General features: G+C 40.2%; 1 protein-coding gene across 1 annotated transcript in view; it reads right to left on the bottom strand.

The window, feature by feature from the left end:
* Positions 1-20,036, bottom strand: part of st6galnac5a (ST6 (alpha-N-acetyl-neuraminyl-2,3-beta-galactosyl-1,3)-N-acetylgalactosaminide alpha-2,6-sialyltransferase 5a) — a 113,155-nt gene that overhangs the window by 27,703 nt on the left and 65,416 nt on the right. The window contains exon 3 of the mRNA XM_033981901.2: positions 6,929-7,350. Coding sequence (XP_033837792.2) covers positions 6,929-7,350 — 422 coding nt within the window. The remainder of the gene's footprint in view (positions 1-6,928; positions 7,351-20,036) is intronic.

The following is a 20,036-nucleotide window of genomic DNA, read 5'->3' as shown; positions in this document are numbered from 1 at the left end:
TGGGAAAGCTAACAACAACTAGCATGCTAACGCGTATTTCCTGATTATTGGACAATAAAATGCTGTTTAATAGATGTAGACAAGTGTACTCAATATATCTGTACTAGGGCAAGACAAAACAAACTTTGCTCAAATACATGGAACAAAATCGGGTACAGATCGTTTAACCTCTGCTGTAATGAAGAATGGGTCAAATGCAGAGGGCAAATTTCACAAGAGGGGGCATTATAAAAAAAAATCAACTTTTGGCGCTTTCACCATGTTATAACATTGTTCCCTCATCAAAACATGTCTGAAGAGGTTTTAGATGTCATCCATGCATGTTTGAGTAATCTAGTGATCTCTCTCCCGGGCCTGATTCAAACTCTCCTCACAATTACAGTATGGTTCTGTCCAAAGCTCAGCCCATACGTCTACGCTCTCTCAAACCTGATGCAATGTGCAGTAGTTTTCATTAGCGCGATGCATGCTAAATGTGTGACGTCGCTCTGAAGGGGGAGTGACTTGGCGCGAAGAGCAAAAGTAGGGCAGAGCATCAAAAATGAAAGTAAAACATGTTATTACATTGTTTTTGATGAATATAGGACTTTCAAAACAATAAAAAGTAGCATGTTGAATGTTACATGTTAGCAGTTAATACCTCATAGAAGCGAAATACCCCCGTCTTTAAGCAAAATACTGTCAATTCAAACTTTCAAACTGACATTTTTTATTTTTAGTTAAGCATCTGGTCCGATCCTTTTGCCAATATTGCTCTCCACTTTTAAAGCTAACAGTGTCGCGTGGCATATTTCCATCAGATATCGACAGCGCGTCTTCACACTCCACCTGTTCACACTTCTCTGTATGTAACGAGTAATATATGCCTACTTATTTTTAGCCTCAGCCAATTGCCCTATTTAATAAGCTGCTTTGCATTTCCAGCACGACAAATAGACTCCCTGCAGTTTACCTGATTGGCAGCTACCGCAGATTTAAAAACCTCCAGAGAATAAAGACAGTAGCCTCAGTTTACCTCCCTTTAAGACATTATATTCAAATTCCCATTGTAAAATTGTTATATACGGATATGTGGCTATAATGTTGTTTACTCATTAAAAAACATACTCGGGATTGTGTTTTGTTTCATTCACATGTTTTGCAGACAAATCCTGCACATTTAGGCTCTTCTCTAAAACTGAAAACACTCTGTTCCACCTTGTGATGTCATCTGGTGATACAGGAAGTGTTCCACAGTGTTTTTAAACTCCATACGCCTTCACTAGAATCATTTGGATAATTTCAGCCCTGGAATTGCCCATTTTTATTGAACAATTTAAAGGTAAAAGGTAACTGTTGAACTACCACTTCACAAGGTGGAATAGAGCATTTTGAGTTTTAGAGATGTAGACAGGTTTACTCAAACGTGTGAATGAAACAAAAACACAGCACTGGGTATGTTTTTGATAAGGCAAGAGCATTATAAACACGGATTAAAGCTCACAAGAATAAAATGTACATAATGTAGTACCTTTATGGTGGCTGTAGGTAAATTTGTCCTCTGTATTTGACCCATCCTTCAATGCTTCTGGGGCAACCTTTCGGGAGTGGGACTCATCTTCAGATCTCTACGTTAGCTGGAGGATTGCATCGACTCTGCTTGTTTTGATTTGACGGGGGAAACTGAAGTGCCCAGAGGAAACCCACCCAGAAACACAGAGGAAAACTCCAAACAGAAAGACCCAGGCAACCCAGGAATCTAACGCAGAACCTTCTTGCTGTGAGGTGTGAGTTTTAACCACTCTGCCTACAACAGCTGAAGAACAATACCAATACTTCAGAGGTTAATGAAACCGACAGCTTTATACAATTGCGTCATATTGTTTCATATTGTTGTTTTTGCGAGAAGTGTTTTATTTCTTTGCATGTTTGAGTTATGGATATTTCAAATGTCACAGGCTATATTTACCCGCACACCCAAAGTTACAAACTCAATATCACAATGAAGATAAAAAAAACGCTCCTTTCCTAGTAATAGAATCTAATATTCATATACAAAATAATAGCACTTTCTTTAGCTTCATATGAGGTCTGAAGAAGCTTGAAATGACACTAAAACTGGTCGGGAAAGGTCAAATATTGTCCTGTGAATGTAAACGGTCACATATTTATATCACCCTTTTCCACCTTCAAGGCACTCAAAGTACTTTACATCAAGGAACCCACTCACACACACATTTATATACCAGGTACAATGTGGGTTAAGTGTTTTGCCCAAGGACACAATGACCATATTCGTTTATGGGAGTTGGAATCGCAAAGACATTTTCAGCTTTGATACTAGTTTTAATATCGATTAGTATCTGTTTTTTGATACTTTTGACAACCCTAGTCTGGTGTGATTTCTGATTGTTCACTCCTGCGCCAATTTTGACAATAAAAATTCAGCAAAAAGAGGGAAAACAATGAGGCAAAGACAAAACTCATTGTACTTTGTCTGTTACTCTAAAAATGCATTGATTAACTTTCACCAAGCAGGTGTTTTTAAAGATCAGATTTCTCTTGGGAGTATAAACGCACTAAAAATCAGATGTAATTTGTATTGTATTGACTCCCTGATTATTAGTTCTTTTTACTGGCCATCTGGTGGTGTCTAGATGTGATATTTTCAGAGCTCAAATGGCCTTCACGATGCTGCTAATCCACTTCAATAGGAGCATTAAAGGCACACACTGTAACATTTCTGGGTACCGGTCGAAAATCTGCTTGTCTCCATGTACATGTAGTTGTTAAAAAATGCATTCTTATTGTGAACGGGGTCGTGTTTTGTAGAGTCTTGCAAACACAGTATATGAATATTTTCTATCTCCACAAATAAATAAATACACTACCAGTCAAAGGTTTGGACACACCCTCTCATTCAATGTTTTTTTTTTCTTTATTTTTACAACTTTCTACATTTTAGATACATACAGAAGACATCAAATATATGAAGCAAGATGGAATTATGTAGCAAAGGAAAAAAATGAAATAACTCGGCTAAATATGTTTTATGTTTTATATTCAAATTCGTCAAAGTATCCACCCTTTGCTTTGTCGACAGAGCTGCAAACCCTTGGTCTTCTCTCAACTCTCAAAATAGTTTTCATTTCGCAGGTGGTCCATTTCAGGGTCAAAGAATGCAGAGCGGGGTTGTAAAAAGTAGCACAAAGATATTAACAAATACTAAAACTAGTATCGAAGCTGAAAGATTATTTGAGGAAATATTGATGCTAAAAAAGTCACATTCACACACAGATATAAGACCGCATGGTAATATATATGAAAGTACTATGATTTAATATTGAAAATCACATTCTATTGTCTAAAGAAAGAAAAGATCATTGTTTTATTGATATCAGTATTGAGTATCGTGTCTAGATTGCAAACCAGTGACCAAAACACAGGGTTATTTTGAGGTATTGTTTTTGTTTACTATATTCCATATGTGTCCAGTCATAATTGTGATGCCTTCAGTGAGAATCTACAATCTAAATAATCAACGAAATAAGATAAAATTGTGGAAAAGTTAGTCTAAACCTTTGACTGGTAGTGTACATGAAAACAATTTTGAACGAATCTGATTTGTTTTTACAGCGTTTGTGAATTCTTAGACGTCTACACCGATAGAATTGAGTTCAAAATGAATGTCAAGAGAAAATTACAGAGTGGGAAATTAGACAGAAAGACACTGTGACAATAATAGTGTTTAACTGTTGTTCACATAGACCCATGTTCTGCTGAAATACATGGGAGCAAGTGGATTACTATAATTTATTTGCAGATTTTGTTGTCTGCGTGGATAAATATAGCAAGATAATGCACACCTTACAACAAAGCCACTATTTTTCCTCTACTAAACGGTGTATATGGTGTTTTAATAACATAATGTATGAGTTTCTCTTGGCAACTTTAGTGCATGTTGAAGTTTTATCAATGAAAACTTATGTAAAAAGAGGCAAAATGATGATGCAAAGACAAAACTCATTGTACTTTGTTACTCTAAAAATGCATTGATTAACTTTCACCAGATGTTTTTGAGGATTAAATTTATCTTGGGCGTATAAACACACCAAAAATCAGATGGAATTATCGACTCTGATCATTAGTTATTTTTACTGGACATCTGGTGATTTCGAGATGTGATATTTTCAGCGCTCAAAAGGCCGTCACGATGCTGCTAATCCATCCCGGTAGACACATTAAAGCAGCAATAAGTAACATTTTTAAGCTATATAATGTCGTTCGAAGTCCGTCTGTTGGTTACAAAGGTGATTCTGGGGTGTTTGAACTTTTAATAGATCCGTTCTGTTTGACGGGTCCACAAACTTCAATACACACAGGTAACCGAGCTAGTGACACGCCTCTTAACGGCGCTGTCCACAGTTCACTACAAAAATAAATGTCCACTGTTCATTTGTGAGGTGTCAGCCATGGCGCAACCAGGTAAAAGACAGAGGAAGTCATTGTCGGAGGATGCAAGGAAAAGAAAAGGTGAATGGGACAGGGCCAGAACTCGCACACGAGTCAATTTGGGGAAGATGTTTATAATCAGAAACACCCTTCTCCTTCCTTGAGCTCTCTCCATTCCTCAAACACCTGGCTGCAGGGGCGGAGTTTGAAGTGTTGATACCTGTTAGACCAATCGCACTGTTCCTTTATCTCCAAACCCCGCCCTTCCTCCCTCCTCACGCTCTCCTTATCTCTGCTCAGAAGACTAGTGGTTGAAATGTGGTTACGGGCGGAGTTTAGGTGTTTACTCCCACTTTAACCCTATAGCGTCAGATGCTATCGCCGCCGATAAGACTCGCGGTTGTGGACTTTCCATTACTGTAACTCCGCAACCGATTGTGCTCTCATGTAAATTCAAATGGCGTCTCAAAGCAGAGGCATGGGGCTCTTTAAATATGTTACTGTCATTACGGTAATCTGCTTACATTGTCCCTCGAAGATGACCAATCAGAGCGCAGGTGCAGCATCAAAGGAAAAATAAAGATGGATATGTAAAATAGAGGTAGTTGTGTGAGAAAAGGCAAAGGTACATGCTGATACTTCCTTTAACATGATTTTTATGGTTAAACGAAAAGTCTAGGTGAGCTATAATGTGCCTTAAAGGGTTAAACGGCCTGTACCCAATTTTTCCCCCATGTATTGGAGGAAAATGTGTCTTGTCCCAGTACAGATAAATTGTATAAGCAGCTCTTGAGTTCAAAATAAGTCCACTGTGTGAGCGTTTTATTGTCCAATGATCAAGAATTGTGCTTTAACATGCTAGTTGTTGTTAGCTTTACCGTCCAATCTGGTCTCTGAAAGTTGTGAAAAGCGCTTCTAAACTCAAACTCGTGAATAATTAGCATGCTCGGACTGCATAAGGTAAGTGAGGGATAACTTTGGACCACTGCAAAGTATTTACAGTGACAGTTTCCATCTAGCAGAATGGCATAACTGTTTTTATTTTTATGTCACAAAATCCCAACAGGGCTCATTTTGTTTTAAAAATAGTTTAAATTTGAATTGAAAGGCAGATTTAAATGTGTGGTGAATCTTCTGATTAAAGGTGCAATATGTAAACATCATTTTCTCAGATATTAGCACACAAAAAAGGCATAATAATAATTTATATGTCCAATTAAACAGATGCCAATAAGAAAGAAAATGATTTTACTTGCAAATCTTATCTTCATAACCTATTAAATAAAAGCAGAATACCAAAGCTCAGAGTGTGAATGTATTATGAAAGGTTACAGCTGATTAAAAACGGTTGGTAAAATTTGATAATGTTTGGAATATTTGAAATTGAAACTTTACTTTAAGAGCTTTAAAAGTCCTGAGTAATTAGACATAGGTGGTGAGGTGAAGTCACTTCCACTTCAGAGTCCCATTACATTACTATCGTTGCGCATTCTGCTAATGAAACTACTACTACAAATAGGGCCCGGGAGATGTGGGGGGGCAGAGAGAGGTGGGGAAGAGTTAGAGAGGTAATAAAATTGAAGAGCGAGGGGGGAAGAAGAAGAGACAGCAAGGTGAGAGGCTGAGAAAATGGAGGGAGAGGGAGAGAGAAAAGTGGGAGAGGGGAGGAGGAGGAAAAGAAAGGAAAGGAAGGGAGAGATCGCTAGATTACTCAAACATGCATGGGTGACATGTCAAGGTATGTTTTTGATGAGGGAACAATGTTATAACATGGCAAAAAGCACCAAAAAGTAAATATTACATAATACGCCGTTCTCTAAGGTAACTGTTTCTGTGTCATTATATAAATACAGTGGTCCCTCGTTTATCATGGGGGTTACGTTCTAAAAATAACCTGCAGTAGGCGAAATCTGCGAAGCAGAAAGCTTTATTTTTTACAATTATATATGTTTTAAGACTGCAAAACCTCTCACCACACACTTTATACTCTTTCTCAGACAGGCATTAACATTTTCTCACATTTCTCTCTTGTTTAAATCCTCTCAAAGTTCAAACCTTCATATATTATATGCCCGTTCCTTGATGATCGCTTTAAATGTGCTGTTCACGTGCCTCTGCTCCAGCGGTTTCAGTAGAGACGGCCTCTCCGTGCACAGAAAGACTTTTAAGTCCATCGTGTTTCTGAAATTTGTCGGTGCAGAACGTTTCATCGACATTGTGGGTTTTGTCGCAACATACAGCACTTCAGAGTCACACTGCGATCCAACATTTATGTAAATTTGGCTGAACACATTCTGTACTGTACAGGAGACACGGCACGGAGGAGACTGATGGACAATGGTCTACAGTCCCTCAGCCAATCAAGACGCAGAACACAATGCGCATTCATACTGTGTAAAAAAGCATGCAAAATAAGAATAAAAAAATCTGAGAAACAGCGAGGCCGTGAAAGGTGAAAAGTTACATAGCGTCCCTTTAACTGTAACCCCATCCTCACCTGTCTTTCCCGGTCTCCTTCTTGAAGATCTCGTCAAACTGCTGCATCTTCTGCCAGGAGATGATGTAGACCTTGAGCTTGGGGAGCAGCTGGCTCAACAGTCGCAGGTTGTTGTAGATGAGACCTTTGCCATCCCTCCTCATGTAGCTGCTCGGGCCCCAGAAGATAAACACGGCGTCCCGGCTGGAGTTTAGCAGCTCGTGTCGACTCCGGAGCACCCTCTGGAGGCTGGAGTGAGCGACCACGCGCAGGGAGGTTCTTCGGCCGACGTCGCGGGTGTAGTCCGTGCGGAGCGTGGCTGTCGGGGCGTCGTTCATACGGATGACGCACTGAGCCTGGTCGATCTCGGGGCCCCTCCCTCCTCCGATCAGGTGCCCGGAGCTGGTGACCAATGAGCAGGTGCGGCAGTGCATGCGGAGAGGCTGCGGAAGAGGAGAGGAAGGGGTTAAAAAAGGTTCAATCAGGTTTTGTCAAGTCTGATGCGAGCGTTTTTAATAGAGCCAGAGGTGTACGTAGTTACATTTACTTCAATAACTTTATCTTTGGGGTATTTACTGTTGACATATAACATATTTATCTCACCATGTTGCTTTTTATTGTTTTGAAAATGCTATATTCCTGGAAAAAATAATGTTTTAACATGTTTTTTTTAAGTTTCAATCGTGTTTTTGATGCTCTGGGTCTCCCCTTTCCCTTTTCTCTCTGTGCTAAGTCACTCCTCCCTCAGAGCGGTATCGCAACACAATCAGCGTGCATCCAGCTAATGAACCTACTACACATTGCGTCAGGTTTGTGAAGCTGTATTGTTGCGTCATGCTTTTGTATATTCATGGAAAATTGGCAGAATATCACGTGGGAGAATGAGTGAAGTAGGCTGTAAGGAGGGTTCGAATAGGGCCTGAGAGAGATCACTAAATTATTCAAAAATGCATGGAAGATACATAAAACTTCTCCAGGCATGTTTTTGATGATGGAACAACATTATAGCATTGTAAAAAGCTAAAAAAACAAACAGATTTTGCATAAACCCCCACTTAATTAAATGTACTTTTTAAACAGATACTTCAATAAACATATTAGTAGGAGTAAAAGTAACAGAGACAATGAGGTAACGGCAAAAGAGAGCTGATTAGAAAGAGAATAGATAAGGAACGAGAGAGAGAAAAGAGTAAGCGAGGGAGATGGGAGCGAGGCATGCGAACATTGGTTTTGTCATCCAAAATGCGTCAACTCTTGAATTTTTGGCAAATCTTAAACTTGTTACCCACTGCTGTTAGAATGGCTCTTGTTTTCCTACCCTTTAGCTCTAACCTTTGACCTATTGTTACAGCGTTCTCGTATTTCGGACCGGATTCTGAGCAAACATCTCCAACTCGCTCTGACAAAGCTCATGTTTTTTAATGGGGTCACGACCTCCAAACTCACCAACACAGGGATGTTTTTCGCGCTGTAGTAAATTTGCTAAATCCAGTCACTCCCACAGGAAAGACCTCCACTAACTTCTGTTCTCTTTGTACGGACAACGGACATTTCAAAGTTTATCGCTCATAATGCGTTCCGATTAGATTTGCAATTTCTGTTTTAATAATAGGATGCTGTTCAAAGTTCCCATTTAAACGCTTTACCTCGCTCTTCCTTGTCAGCTCTTATTGTCGCTCATATGAAACGCGGCAGAATGGCTCACCTCAGGGACGTCTGCTACAAAGGCACGTTGGGTGTTGTGGAGAAAAGTGCAGCCTGACGAATGGGACGCGACAGATGCTAGTGGCAGTGTGCGCCTGTCGTAGAGTTAGCGTGTGATCAGTGCAAACCCGCAGGACGTACAAATTCACCTGAAGTCCCCGAACGCATCACACAAAGCCCAGCTCCAATACGGCAGCAGCAGGAGCAGTCAGGCAGCGAGGCGTTAAGGGACCCCGCCACAGTGAAGAAACATGAGTGATTGTGGAGGACGTACAAGGGCTTATATAAGGGTTTGTGTTTATTGTTTGGTTGTTTTGGTTACACTTTATAATAACTAAAGCAGGAAGAAAGACTTCAATCATAATGAACAATTATTATTAAAAATGATTCAGACTCAATAACTGCTTCATTTGGGGGTTAGTGTTAGGAGTGAGGGGAAGTGTTACTGTTCAGGTTTATCATTACAGCATAAACATAAGTGATGGGCTAAAGTAGGCTACTAAAATAAAAGTATCTACATTATGCGTTTTTATAATTAATTTAGATCTGAGTAATGAATTACTTTAGACTAAATGTTTTGTTTTTTTCTAAATATTTTTTTGCAGGAACATGACCTGCCAAAGTAAGAAAATTGCATTTAAAGCTGTACTATGTAACTTTTGTGGTGGTGTTCACGAACTAACCTGGCTCACCCCAGACTGATATGTGATATGCTCTCACTGTAAGTGATCAGGAAAACATGCAATGTCATGACATTTATTTGAGTCTGATTGGTGAAAACATCACAACAGACGAACAAGCTGAAAAATCTTTTGTCACTTCCAGTCGAGAGAAAAGCTCTTTCCCTCGACAAATGCACAATTCACTTCCTTCTGCACATTTACACACAAACGTAAATGCTGCTGTGTCACTGGTCCAGTGGGCGGGCCCAATCGCACTAGTGAGTTTGTGAACTCACAAATATTGTGAGAATCTTTCTTGCTGTGCAAGGGTTTTTGCTACCTGTTTGTCTTCATGTTTTTGCTTTGCCTGGAATGTTCCAGAGTATGACATTAATCTTATTAATCTTCATTTACATAAGTACCACAGACCAAGATACAGATCAGACCTGTGGAGAGGTGAGTCTGCTAACAGTAAAGTTTTGGTTGTAAAAAATTTGTTATTGCACAAATGAATGATAGACGAGTTCTAAGACAATAAACACACCCACTTACTGTACATACTGTGTAAAAAACATTAGTCTAATTAACCAGCAGCTCTAGTCTTGGCACAAGAAGTATGAGTTTTGTGTGGAGGCTACATCACTTTAACCACAGAAGTCATTTTTCTACATGATACAGTGTTTGTGCTGCTTCAGGCCTGTTAGCCGCTCATGCATTAGCACAGCTCATTAGCTATGTAGCCCGCTCTCCTGCTAGCATCCTCCGCGCACACGCATAAATCATTAGCATCATGTAAACAGATAAGACAAAGCAGAGGGCGGACTGGGACGTTTCCACTGCTTCTTTTGGCAAGAACCACACTGGAGAGAATCAATAATATCTAATATTGTGTGAGAGGGAGAGAGACCGGGGGAAAAGAGAAAGAGAGATACAAACATAGTGAGATAGAGTGAGACAGAGTTAGAGAGAGAGAGAGAGAGAGGGAGAGAACGAGGGAGAAAGAGAGGGGGGAAGAGTTAGAGAGAGAGGGAAAATACAATGGGAAAGGAGAGTTAGAGAAAGAGAGAGAGGGTGAGCTAGAGGAAAGGGAGTGGGAAATAGAAAAGAAACAAACACAGAGCGGCAGGGAGAAAGAGAGAATTGGGTGAGAAAGATGAGCAGATAGAACACGGAGCAGAGGGAGGAGTGGGCCATTTTTTCTGCTTCTTTTGACACGAACCACAGCAGAGAGAATCAATAATATGCAAAGCAAGTCTAATGCGCTGAAATATCTCCCCGGAAGAAATCAGTTCTTTCACAAGCACAGAGGTAAAGAAAAGAGAGAGAGACAGAGAGGTAAAGAAAGCAGAAAGAGGGAGAGAGGGGTAAAGAAAGGAGAAGTAAAGAAAGGAGAAAGAGGGAGAGAGAGGTAGGTGTAAAGAAAGGAGACAGAGAGGGAGAGAAAGGTAAAGACAGGGGAGGGGTAAAGAGAGAGAGGTAAAGAAAAGAGACGGAGAGAGACAGGGGTAAAGAAAGGAGACAGGGGGAAAGAGAGAAAGAGGTAAAGAAAGGGGAGAGGGGTAAAGAAAGAGGTAAAGAAAGGAGAGGGGTAAAGAAGGAAAAAGGAGAGGAGGCAGTTGAGAGAGAAAAGGGTAGAAAGTAGAGTGAGAGCGGGAGAGAAGAGGGAGAGATGGAGGGGTAGAGGAGAGAGTTAAAAAAAAGGGATTATGGAGAGTTAGAAAGATGGAAAAGAAGGGGAAAAGTTAGAGAGAAGGGGTGTGGAGAGGATGGTAGAGAGTGAAAAAGGGAGAGAGAGAGAGACAAAGATGAGGCAGGGTAGAGAAAAAAGCAGAGAGAAGACCAGGTAGAAAGTTAGAAGAGAGGGAGACAGTTAGGTGAAGAGAGAGAGTATGCAGTATGTGATAGGAGAGAGAGAGAGGAGATCTCTTCTATTTCCTATTTCCCTTCTTCTTTTCTCTCAGTCTACTTCCCTCTCTTTTCCTTTCTCTCTCTCTTTCACCCTCCCCTTGTCGTCTTTTCGTATTTCAGCCCTGACAGCCAATTTGACCACGTCTCCTGCAGAAATCCCATTTTCACCCGGGGGCCCTTGGTCTCTGCCTCCCCGCTCAGGGCTGCTCGTGTCTGGGTAAAGAGAGGGAGGAGGAGAGGGGAGGAGGAGAGCGGGCCGTGGAGCTATAAAGGGGGACCCGCGTAGCCTATTACCCACAAATAGGCTGCGATGCTCTGGACCGGGCTCTCCATCTGGCCCTGGGATTGTGTGACCGGGCCAATCTGCAGCTGTCACAGGAGTGAGGGAGAGCGGTGCTACACTTCACCTCTGAGCCAGCCCAAAGCGTGCTCTACAAACCGGGCTTTTCAATGGTACATGTGTTTTCTATTTGAGGATGGGGGTGGAGGGGTGCAGAGATTCATAGACACGAAATTCTCGCTCTCTCTCTCCGCCCGTTGCTACAACTCGATCACTTGGCGCCAATGCTACGCGGAGTTACGTCAAATCGAACGCTCCTTTACATACAAATGAATGGTGAAGCCAATCCCCATATTAAAGAGCGGATATTATGCATTTATTTAATTTTTTTTTTTTAGCTTTTTACCATGTTATAATGTTGTTCCCTCATCAAAAACAGGCCTGAAGAGATTTTAGATGTCATCCCTGCATGTTTTGAATATTTTAGCTCTCCCGCGCCCTATTTGAACCCTCCTTGTGGTTTGTTGCCAATTTCTGTGCAATGCTCAGTCCACAAGCCTAGGTCACCCGACAATTCTCTGTAAATACACAAAAACATGATACAAAACAATACACAACAAACTGATGCAATGTGCAGTAGTTTCATTAGCAGGACACACACTGATTGTGTTGTGATATCGATTTGAAGGAGGAGTGACTCTTTGTGGGGAGCAAAGGGAGAGGAGACTCACGAAAGTTAAACTTTAACAATTTCAGAAATCTCAACAGAAAGTTGGTTAGCCATTAGCTCAGATACCTTTTTTACATGCTAATTATGATGTAAAATAAACGGTTTACTCACTCACCAATGACTGTTAACGAGAATTTAACCTAAATGTGGTCGATGGGTTAGTGCCATTTGACACCCTCTGGATTATTCATTATTTGTGATTCTTGTGGGTTAATGCTAATGGCTATAAGAAAACATACAATTCAATTCATTTTATTTTACAAGGGACTGGATCCATTCTTACAAAATCTTCTCAGGCTAGCCAAGTTGCCATGTGAATGATAGTATTACCATCGCGTCTACTAATTCTATGCGTGACTACATGTATGTCTATGGAGGAATGTGCAGCAATTACCATGGTGACACAATGAACACATTAGCAAACACTGCCTGATAACTTTTTAGATGGTCTAAAAACTCAAGAAAAAACACAAAATGGACTTGAACAACACATTTTCAGGAGCCTGTGATCAATATGAGCGTTTATGGTCCTGTTTAGGTGATTTTCAACAAAAAAGTTGAGAGTGGGTAACTGAAAAAGTGTTGTCTAATGCTAGCTAGCTTGGGACTGTAATGTTATTTCAGAGAGATTTGCTTTACAGCACAAATCAGCTCTCCTGTTGTAGTTCCAGCTAAGCCACTTCTTTATGGTCAGGCGGTGTTAAAACAAAGGTCAGATTACTTGAATAACAGAGCTTCAGACAGAGCAGTGCCTCTAGTTAGCTTCACCTTCCAGGGAATGTTGATGACATTTTATGCTGCATGCATGTGTGTTCAATTGCTTTTATGTCAAAAAGCCGGGGTTTAAAGTCGGTGTTTATAAGAGCTAATCAGTAAGAGTTGTACATCGGTAATTAATTTAAAAGTTGTGGCCTTGTTTTTAAACCCGTAAAAACATTTTCCTGAGTTCCCGAGCACCACATGAACGCAGCATAACCCCTGAGTCTCTGTCATAACAAATAAAAAAACATGCTAAAGTTGCTAGCTGCGTCAACATTAAAAACACTAATTAATAAAGCTTCATGCATGAACAGTTTCACAACCGCCGATTTCTGACTTTTATTTATTTCACATTGAGTTACGGGTGAGTGAGTCGATGGAGCAGACGAATAATTAATGATGACATTTTGGTCCATCAGGCGTGACAAGATGTTCTCTGTTATTTTATTTATAAGCCTCTGTTTTTAACGGTTTCTTCTAATCATATTCAAAATAAAACTGTGTTGACTTGAATTCATAAATTTAAACTAGTTTTGAGTCGAAACATTTCCCAGAACAAGTTTTATGCAACTTTTTAGTTTATTTCAAACTGTTAATCACTATGGCAAGATTCTTAATTTTTTTAATCAATCTGAAAATGTAATGCGTCTATACGTTTAGGAATAGGGTTATTTTTTTAAAGTTAGGAAATGAATTATGGTTAAGATTAGGGTTAGGAAAATGCTAGCAGATGTAACTTTAAAAACAAATGTGTCACTAGCCTTATCTCCCTCACACCACAAAATAAAACTGTCAAAAATATTACGTTTTTAGCGACATAAACTAACATATTACCACAGGAACCAGAGCTACATCATCATTTGTGTCCCTCCAGCTCTCAACTCTCTAGCACTAACCGTTCTGAAACCCATGCATTGGTCCTCAAAACGTCTGCAATCAAAAATAACATCGCCATTTCAAGTAGTTTTATCTAATTTACACTTATTTCTATAAGTGTCAGAGCTAAGTGATGCATCGGCACAGCTCCCACAGACCAGAATATGCTCCTGATCTTAGATGGAGCATGTGCACTTGTTCTGGAGGAGGTGTGGAGGATCTGTCACCTCTCCAAATGTAGTGATACAAGTCTGATGATGAAACAGGAGCTGGGATTTTCATTCAGAGCACAGACCTGAGAGCTCCTATTATAGATAAACTTATGCACGGACACATCGGATGATACTAACTGATACTAATCCTCCAGCTGAGGTAGTCCTGACCAAGCCAATCCAAGACGTCATTGCTCCCATCAACCCTCGTTTTCACTTTTCGCTATCGGTTTACACCCAATACAATCCAAACGTACGTGTATCAATATAGTTTTTATATATGCTATGCCACATATACCACACTGAGGCATGTAAAGATATCGCAAGGGAAATTCTGTAACTGCGAAAGCCCAAAATATAACTTGGTCTAGCATCTCTATGGAGGTGGAGACGTTTAATGCCATTTTGTAGAACATCCCAGTTATAACAATAAGAGTTAGATGTTTTTATAGTGGTCCCATTTGGCATTGTGACAGTCCTTCCCCCTTGAAAATAGGTCATTGGTAAAAAAAAAAAGAGATATTTAAGCTTTCAAACCGAAACAGCCTGTAACAAGTATGAATATGCAAATGAGTGTACATAACAACAACACGCCCTTGGCTTAATTACCATTATATAAACTACATGGGCTCCTTTCTTGTTTCCCCTTAAACATGCAAAAGAAAAAAATCTAAAGCGACCACAAACCAGGATGGGAACGTGACAAAATGGTCTATTCTTTGTAGAAATGTATTTTATATTGCTAAAAACGGTGCGTTTAAAGGTGCACAATGTAACTTCTCTGGTGGAAATACTTTAATATTCTATCGTATGGCAATTACCGTGTTTTTACTGCTGAAAAATACCAAACTGTAAAAGTATTCTGCTAGAAAAGTACTCTCAAAAGTACAATTTCTTTCTAAAGTTACTCAAGCAAATGTAAACTGAGTACTACCCTCCTCTGTTTGCATTATTACTGTTAACAAGGTCATCTCTCCACAGAACTGACCTGTAACTTGGCCTGGTGGTGTTCCTGCTTTTCCCCGTAGAGTTGAATACGATACAGGAGAAGATTCTAGTAATTACATCTCCACGGAGACCCCTGCACCAGAAAACTTACATAGGACAAAGTACCAGATGCTCTACCAATTACAACCACCACCGTCCTCCAAAGCTTAAGTGTAGAGCACATTAAAACGATGGACTGGTCGACATTGGGGGGTAAAAATAGCTGCCGTAGAGAGATGTGTGATTTAACATGGACCAGAGGAGCTACAGGGGATGAGAGCCGACCTTGTCCCACTTGTGGCGCACCCAGGTAGGCTTAGCACTCTGACTCGCCCCCCTTCCTCCCTCCTCCCGAGCGCCACACTGGCCCAGAAACGACAGGACGGCCACCGAACGAGAGGCATTATCGGGGTGCAGAGGGGTGGATCTGCCGCTATTCTGAATCGGGTTCGGCGTCAGATGTGGAATTAGTTGTGATTTTAAACCTTGAATGTGCTGGATGATGGTAAAAGTGTGCGCAGCTCGCCTCTGCTGCAGTGCCTATAATAATAAAAGGCTAATTGCAGCGGTGATTAGAGTAGCCCACAGCCACGTATAAAAAGTAATTATGTTAGATTGACATGGCTGAGAATTGTTATGCGAGTCTAATAACAGTAAATGATTTTTGTTAAGTTTCAGCTTTCTGTAAAGTTTATTCAGATACTTGAAATAACGAATATGGACCGATCATCTGTCATTAAATCATCAAACATGTCAAGAGTGTGACACGTGAACACTTTGAACAGTAACCAGTGCAGCGGAGTCTGGGACTGTTTAAAGTCTACTCGGTGCATTATTTGAAGTGAAATAATAACAAAGACACACTGCGCTCACACGACGCAGCCGGTGCCACCTGACCCTGTCTCCTCCCGTACACCGTGTGGACCCATGTTGTCTGCTTAAAAATGTTGTACCTGCTTTTCAAACGTACTACATTTTACACAATTTTTGCTCTCCAGGATATAATAAATCAGACACAGCCCACTAAAAAACTTTACATATCCATTTGGCCCCATGCACATAATTTGCGGTGAATTCTTCCAGGCGCAAATCATAACTTCAACTTTTTTTGCGCCACATTGCTGGTACAAAAATTCCATTGCCGTGCTATGTTGAGTCCACACACTGCCAGCTCAGTCCTTGTTATCTTAGCCTATGTCATCAAAAGTATAATACTGCTTACAACGGACGCGATACAAATAGGTACAATCTCCAGCTAAGGTAGTTCTGACCAAAGGGGAGGCACTATACATTTCGGTTGGAGGAGCTAAAGGGATGCTAAGGTTTTCAGTGTAAGTGCTCATTTAACATGTTAATATAGAGCCTTATAACAATGAAGCACACTCCTCACCCCCGACCATGTTTCCTCCACTGTTTTAAATAAGTTTAAATGTAGTTAGCCCCTGTAGTGATTTATAAAAGCAATTTTTTTACAAGAGCTTTTTTAAAAATTGTAGTCCTATTTTGAAGACTTTGTGGTTGCCATTTGAACATTTTTAGTTGAGATTGGATGTGGTATGTTGCCTGGCAAATGCAGAATGATACCTCACTGTAGTTTTTCTATAGCGTGACATCAGTGTGGTGTCCATGTCCTCCATTGCGTCTCAAGCCTGGTCAAACATGATTGTGCAGTCAGATTTGTTTTTTGTTGTTGTCAGTAACGCATGTGAAATGATGGAACTCATTGGTCTCTTTTGATTTGCAGATAAAATCTAATTTCTCTCATCTCAGTTTAATGCTTCACTCATTGATTCAACAGAAAGCCATGATATTTTCAGCCCCCAGTGATACTTGTTCCTTTTTTTTCCCATTACAGGCAGACCATGCTTGTCCCCGATTGGCTAATCCACCTGTCAATCACGGCCATTTAAAAACAGGGAGATTCTCCAGTGACCAGACTTCGTAAAGTATTGAACAAGTGAGTATTCTGGATCATGAAAGTGGGGCAAACGTCATAAAAGATTTTTGCCCCATTTTCATGAGGGTGCATTGCTCCCTGCCTCCCTTGTGTTGCCCCTGCCTGACCAAGACTAGCCCATCTGCTCCTGACAAGTCGCCCTGTGAGTTGGGAAAAATTGTCAGACAAAGTTATTCTTGTTTTGTGCAGTATTTTAGTAGCTGCCCTAAATCAAAGTCTATCTACAGACATGTCCTTCTGTGCGTCCTCTGCAGGATGCTTTGAGGCCTGTCCTCTCCTGTTTGGGGACAGGACTCTGAACTTGAGAAGAGCTGGATGGATGAAGGATGAAGGGACAGATATATTGTCCCAATGGAGAGAAAGAGAAAGAGAGGGGGAGGGGAGACAGAGAGCGAGAGGGACACAGAGACTGTAAAAAAATCCTAATATTTGTAGAATTTCTTACCAGTTGAAAGAACAGAGCCGTGACATGGAACAGTTTGGACATTGACTGAGTCTGCTGGTTATATTAACAGGCGTTCAAGGGCCTGCGTACGAGTATGTAATTAGCAGTGCTGCTCTCCGATCTCACATGATTACAGTGTGATTGTGTCTGGAGCAGAGGAGCAGGGCGGGTGGGAAGCCCTTCAAAGACCATGAGAAAAAACAGGTGATGTGTTGGTTAAGTTTTACAGAGGATTTAAAGTGACCATGAAATCAACTTTTATTTCTGCTCCTGTAGCTTTTGCAGATTTTGACCATATTATAAAAAGGTTCTCTCATCAAAAACATACCTGGAGTCGTATTTAGCTATGTGGTATTAAGTGCTAACACATAACATATTTAAATCACCACGTTACCTTTTATTGTTTTGAAAATTCTAACGTATGAACATGTTTCACTTTCGTTTTTGACCGTCTGAGTCCTCCCTCCCTTTGTTCCCCGCGCTAAGTCCCTCCTCCTTCAGTGCACTCACAACACAATCAGTGTGCATCCCATTAATGAAACTACAGCATAATGCATCAGGATTGAAGTTGTTGTGTACAGTTCTGTATAATTTTGTATATTTATGGAGAAATGTTGTGTGGGAGCATGGATTATGTAGGCTTGTGGGTTGAGCATTGCACAGGCATATATATATATATATATATATATATATATATATATATATATATATATATATATATATATATATATATATATATATATAATTATATTGCATTTTATATTTTACCCCCTCTTTAATCCTGTATTCAAGGTCATCTTACTCTGAGCCTTATAATTCACAATTTCAATTCAATTTATCAGAGTTATGCAGGGCTGGGAACGTTAAAGCGTTTTATCTCGCTCATGGCAAAAATACTAAATCTCTCTGGTCAGTCCACACACAGAGGGGGCGGGTCCACTGTGTCAGTGCACTGGACATGAGGGAGAGGGCCTGCTGTACAGAGAGCACGACAGACACGAGTCCAAGCACCGTCTGAGCTTTTAAACTATTCAGAGTGATTACTTAGAAATAGCCTACAAGCCTGCAAACCTACATACATGATTAAATATGCGTGTGAAGGATTAGTGATCAATCAATGGCAATGTGTGTGTTTACTGTTCCTGTCAATCACGTTTACTTTGAAATTTACAGAGATATTCCTGTTTAGTAAGCAGAGAGCTGGTTTGAACCAGGAATGCACCAGAACTGAACCTGGACTACACAGAAGGATTAATCTTTACCAGACCTGAATAAGAACTGAAGTAAGACTAAGCCAGGCCTCTGCCAGCCTTCTCGTAGGCTCGTGAAAGGAGCTGCAGGTTACACAGGACAACCACAGGATTAGAGACTTTTCATATAAAACTTTGTTTCAGCTTGTGAAGGCTAAATAACTTTACTGAGCCTTTTGATATTATTTAGATTTCAATTTAAATACATATGTAACCCAGACACACTGAAAAAACACATCCAAGACAAAACAGCACAACACCTGGTGAACAGAACGGTATATTTAGGCCTGAATGGTAAAAAAGAGATATTTAATCATATTGTTTTTTACCTTTGTGCGCCACATGTGGATAATCCTGATAACAATTTTTAATCCCTGCCCAACTCTAAGGTGATGTATATAGCTCTCTATCTTGTATGTAAGCTGTCCAATAAACATCAGAACTTCGTCTCTGTACGTCATTCTCTGTCTGAAACCAACAAATAAAGCAACTCTAGACTGATGTTTGGCCAACTATCTACCAGTGTTGTTTTTGCAACCTGGATGTGTACACATTTTTTACAGCAGACCTATGATCCAATATCTACTTTTCAGAGGTTTTTACCATGTTACAGTTGTTTCCTCTTCTCATGTAGCCTCTAAAGTTATATTTAGAGTGATTCATGCATGTTCGAGTCATCTTTATTCTCTTGTATTCAAATGGTCATTGTACTTACAGTAGTTTGTTCTCCTTTTTTCCTCCTCAATTGGTGATACGCGTAGGATTCAGCATCAGCCTGTAGTCATTTTGGTGCAAATGGAAAGAAAATTGCTACTTGCTAGTGTGATGCGCAGCTACCCATAGACGGTGCATGACTCTTTGTTGTGATGATGTTTACGACACTGCAGTTTTCAGTCAGTCGGTAAACTTGTTTCTTTTATTAAGTCGTTTTAGATCAATATTGCAATTTAAAAGGTCCAGATTATAACACAATGATCCACGGGTGTCATAGATTATAACTATATACCAAACACAACCTGATTTTTACTGCCTTACAGAGGTCAACTACAGAACTACAGTAGTTCATTTTAAACAGTTTGCAGTGGTCCAAAGTTATTCCTCACCAACCTTATACATTCAGAACATCCTAATTATTCACCTCAATGAATTTATAAGCATTGTTCACAACTTCCAGAGATCAGAGCAGAGTAACAGTTCTGCTAACAACAACTAGCATGCAGCAACAGTACACTTCCTGATTACCACACAATAAAACGCTTTGCAGACAGTACAGAGTAGACTTATTTGACCTCAAGAGCTGATATACAATATGTCAAGACAAATTCTGCTCAAATACATCTGACTCTTTAATGTGTTGTC

This window comes from Periophthalmus magnuspinnatus, chromosome 17 (assembly GCF_009829125.3).
Source record: "Periophthalmus magnuspinnatus isolate fPerMag1 chromosome 17, fPerMag1.2.pri, whole genome shotgun sequence".
Classification (NCBI taxonomy): Eukaryota; Metazoa; Chordata; class Actinopteri; order Gobiiformes; family Gobiidae; genus Periophthalmus; species Periophthalmus magnuspinnatus.
This window is presented reverse-complemented; position numbering and strand designations above follow the sequence as displayed.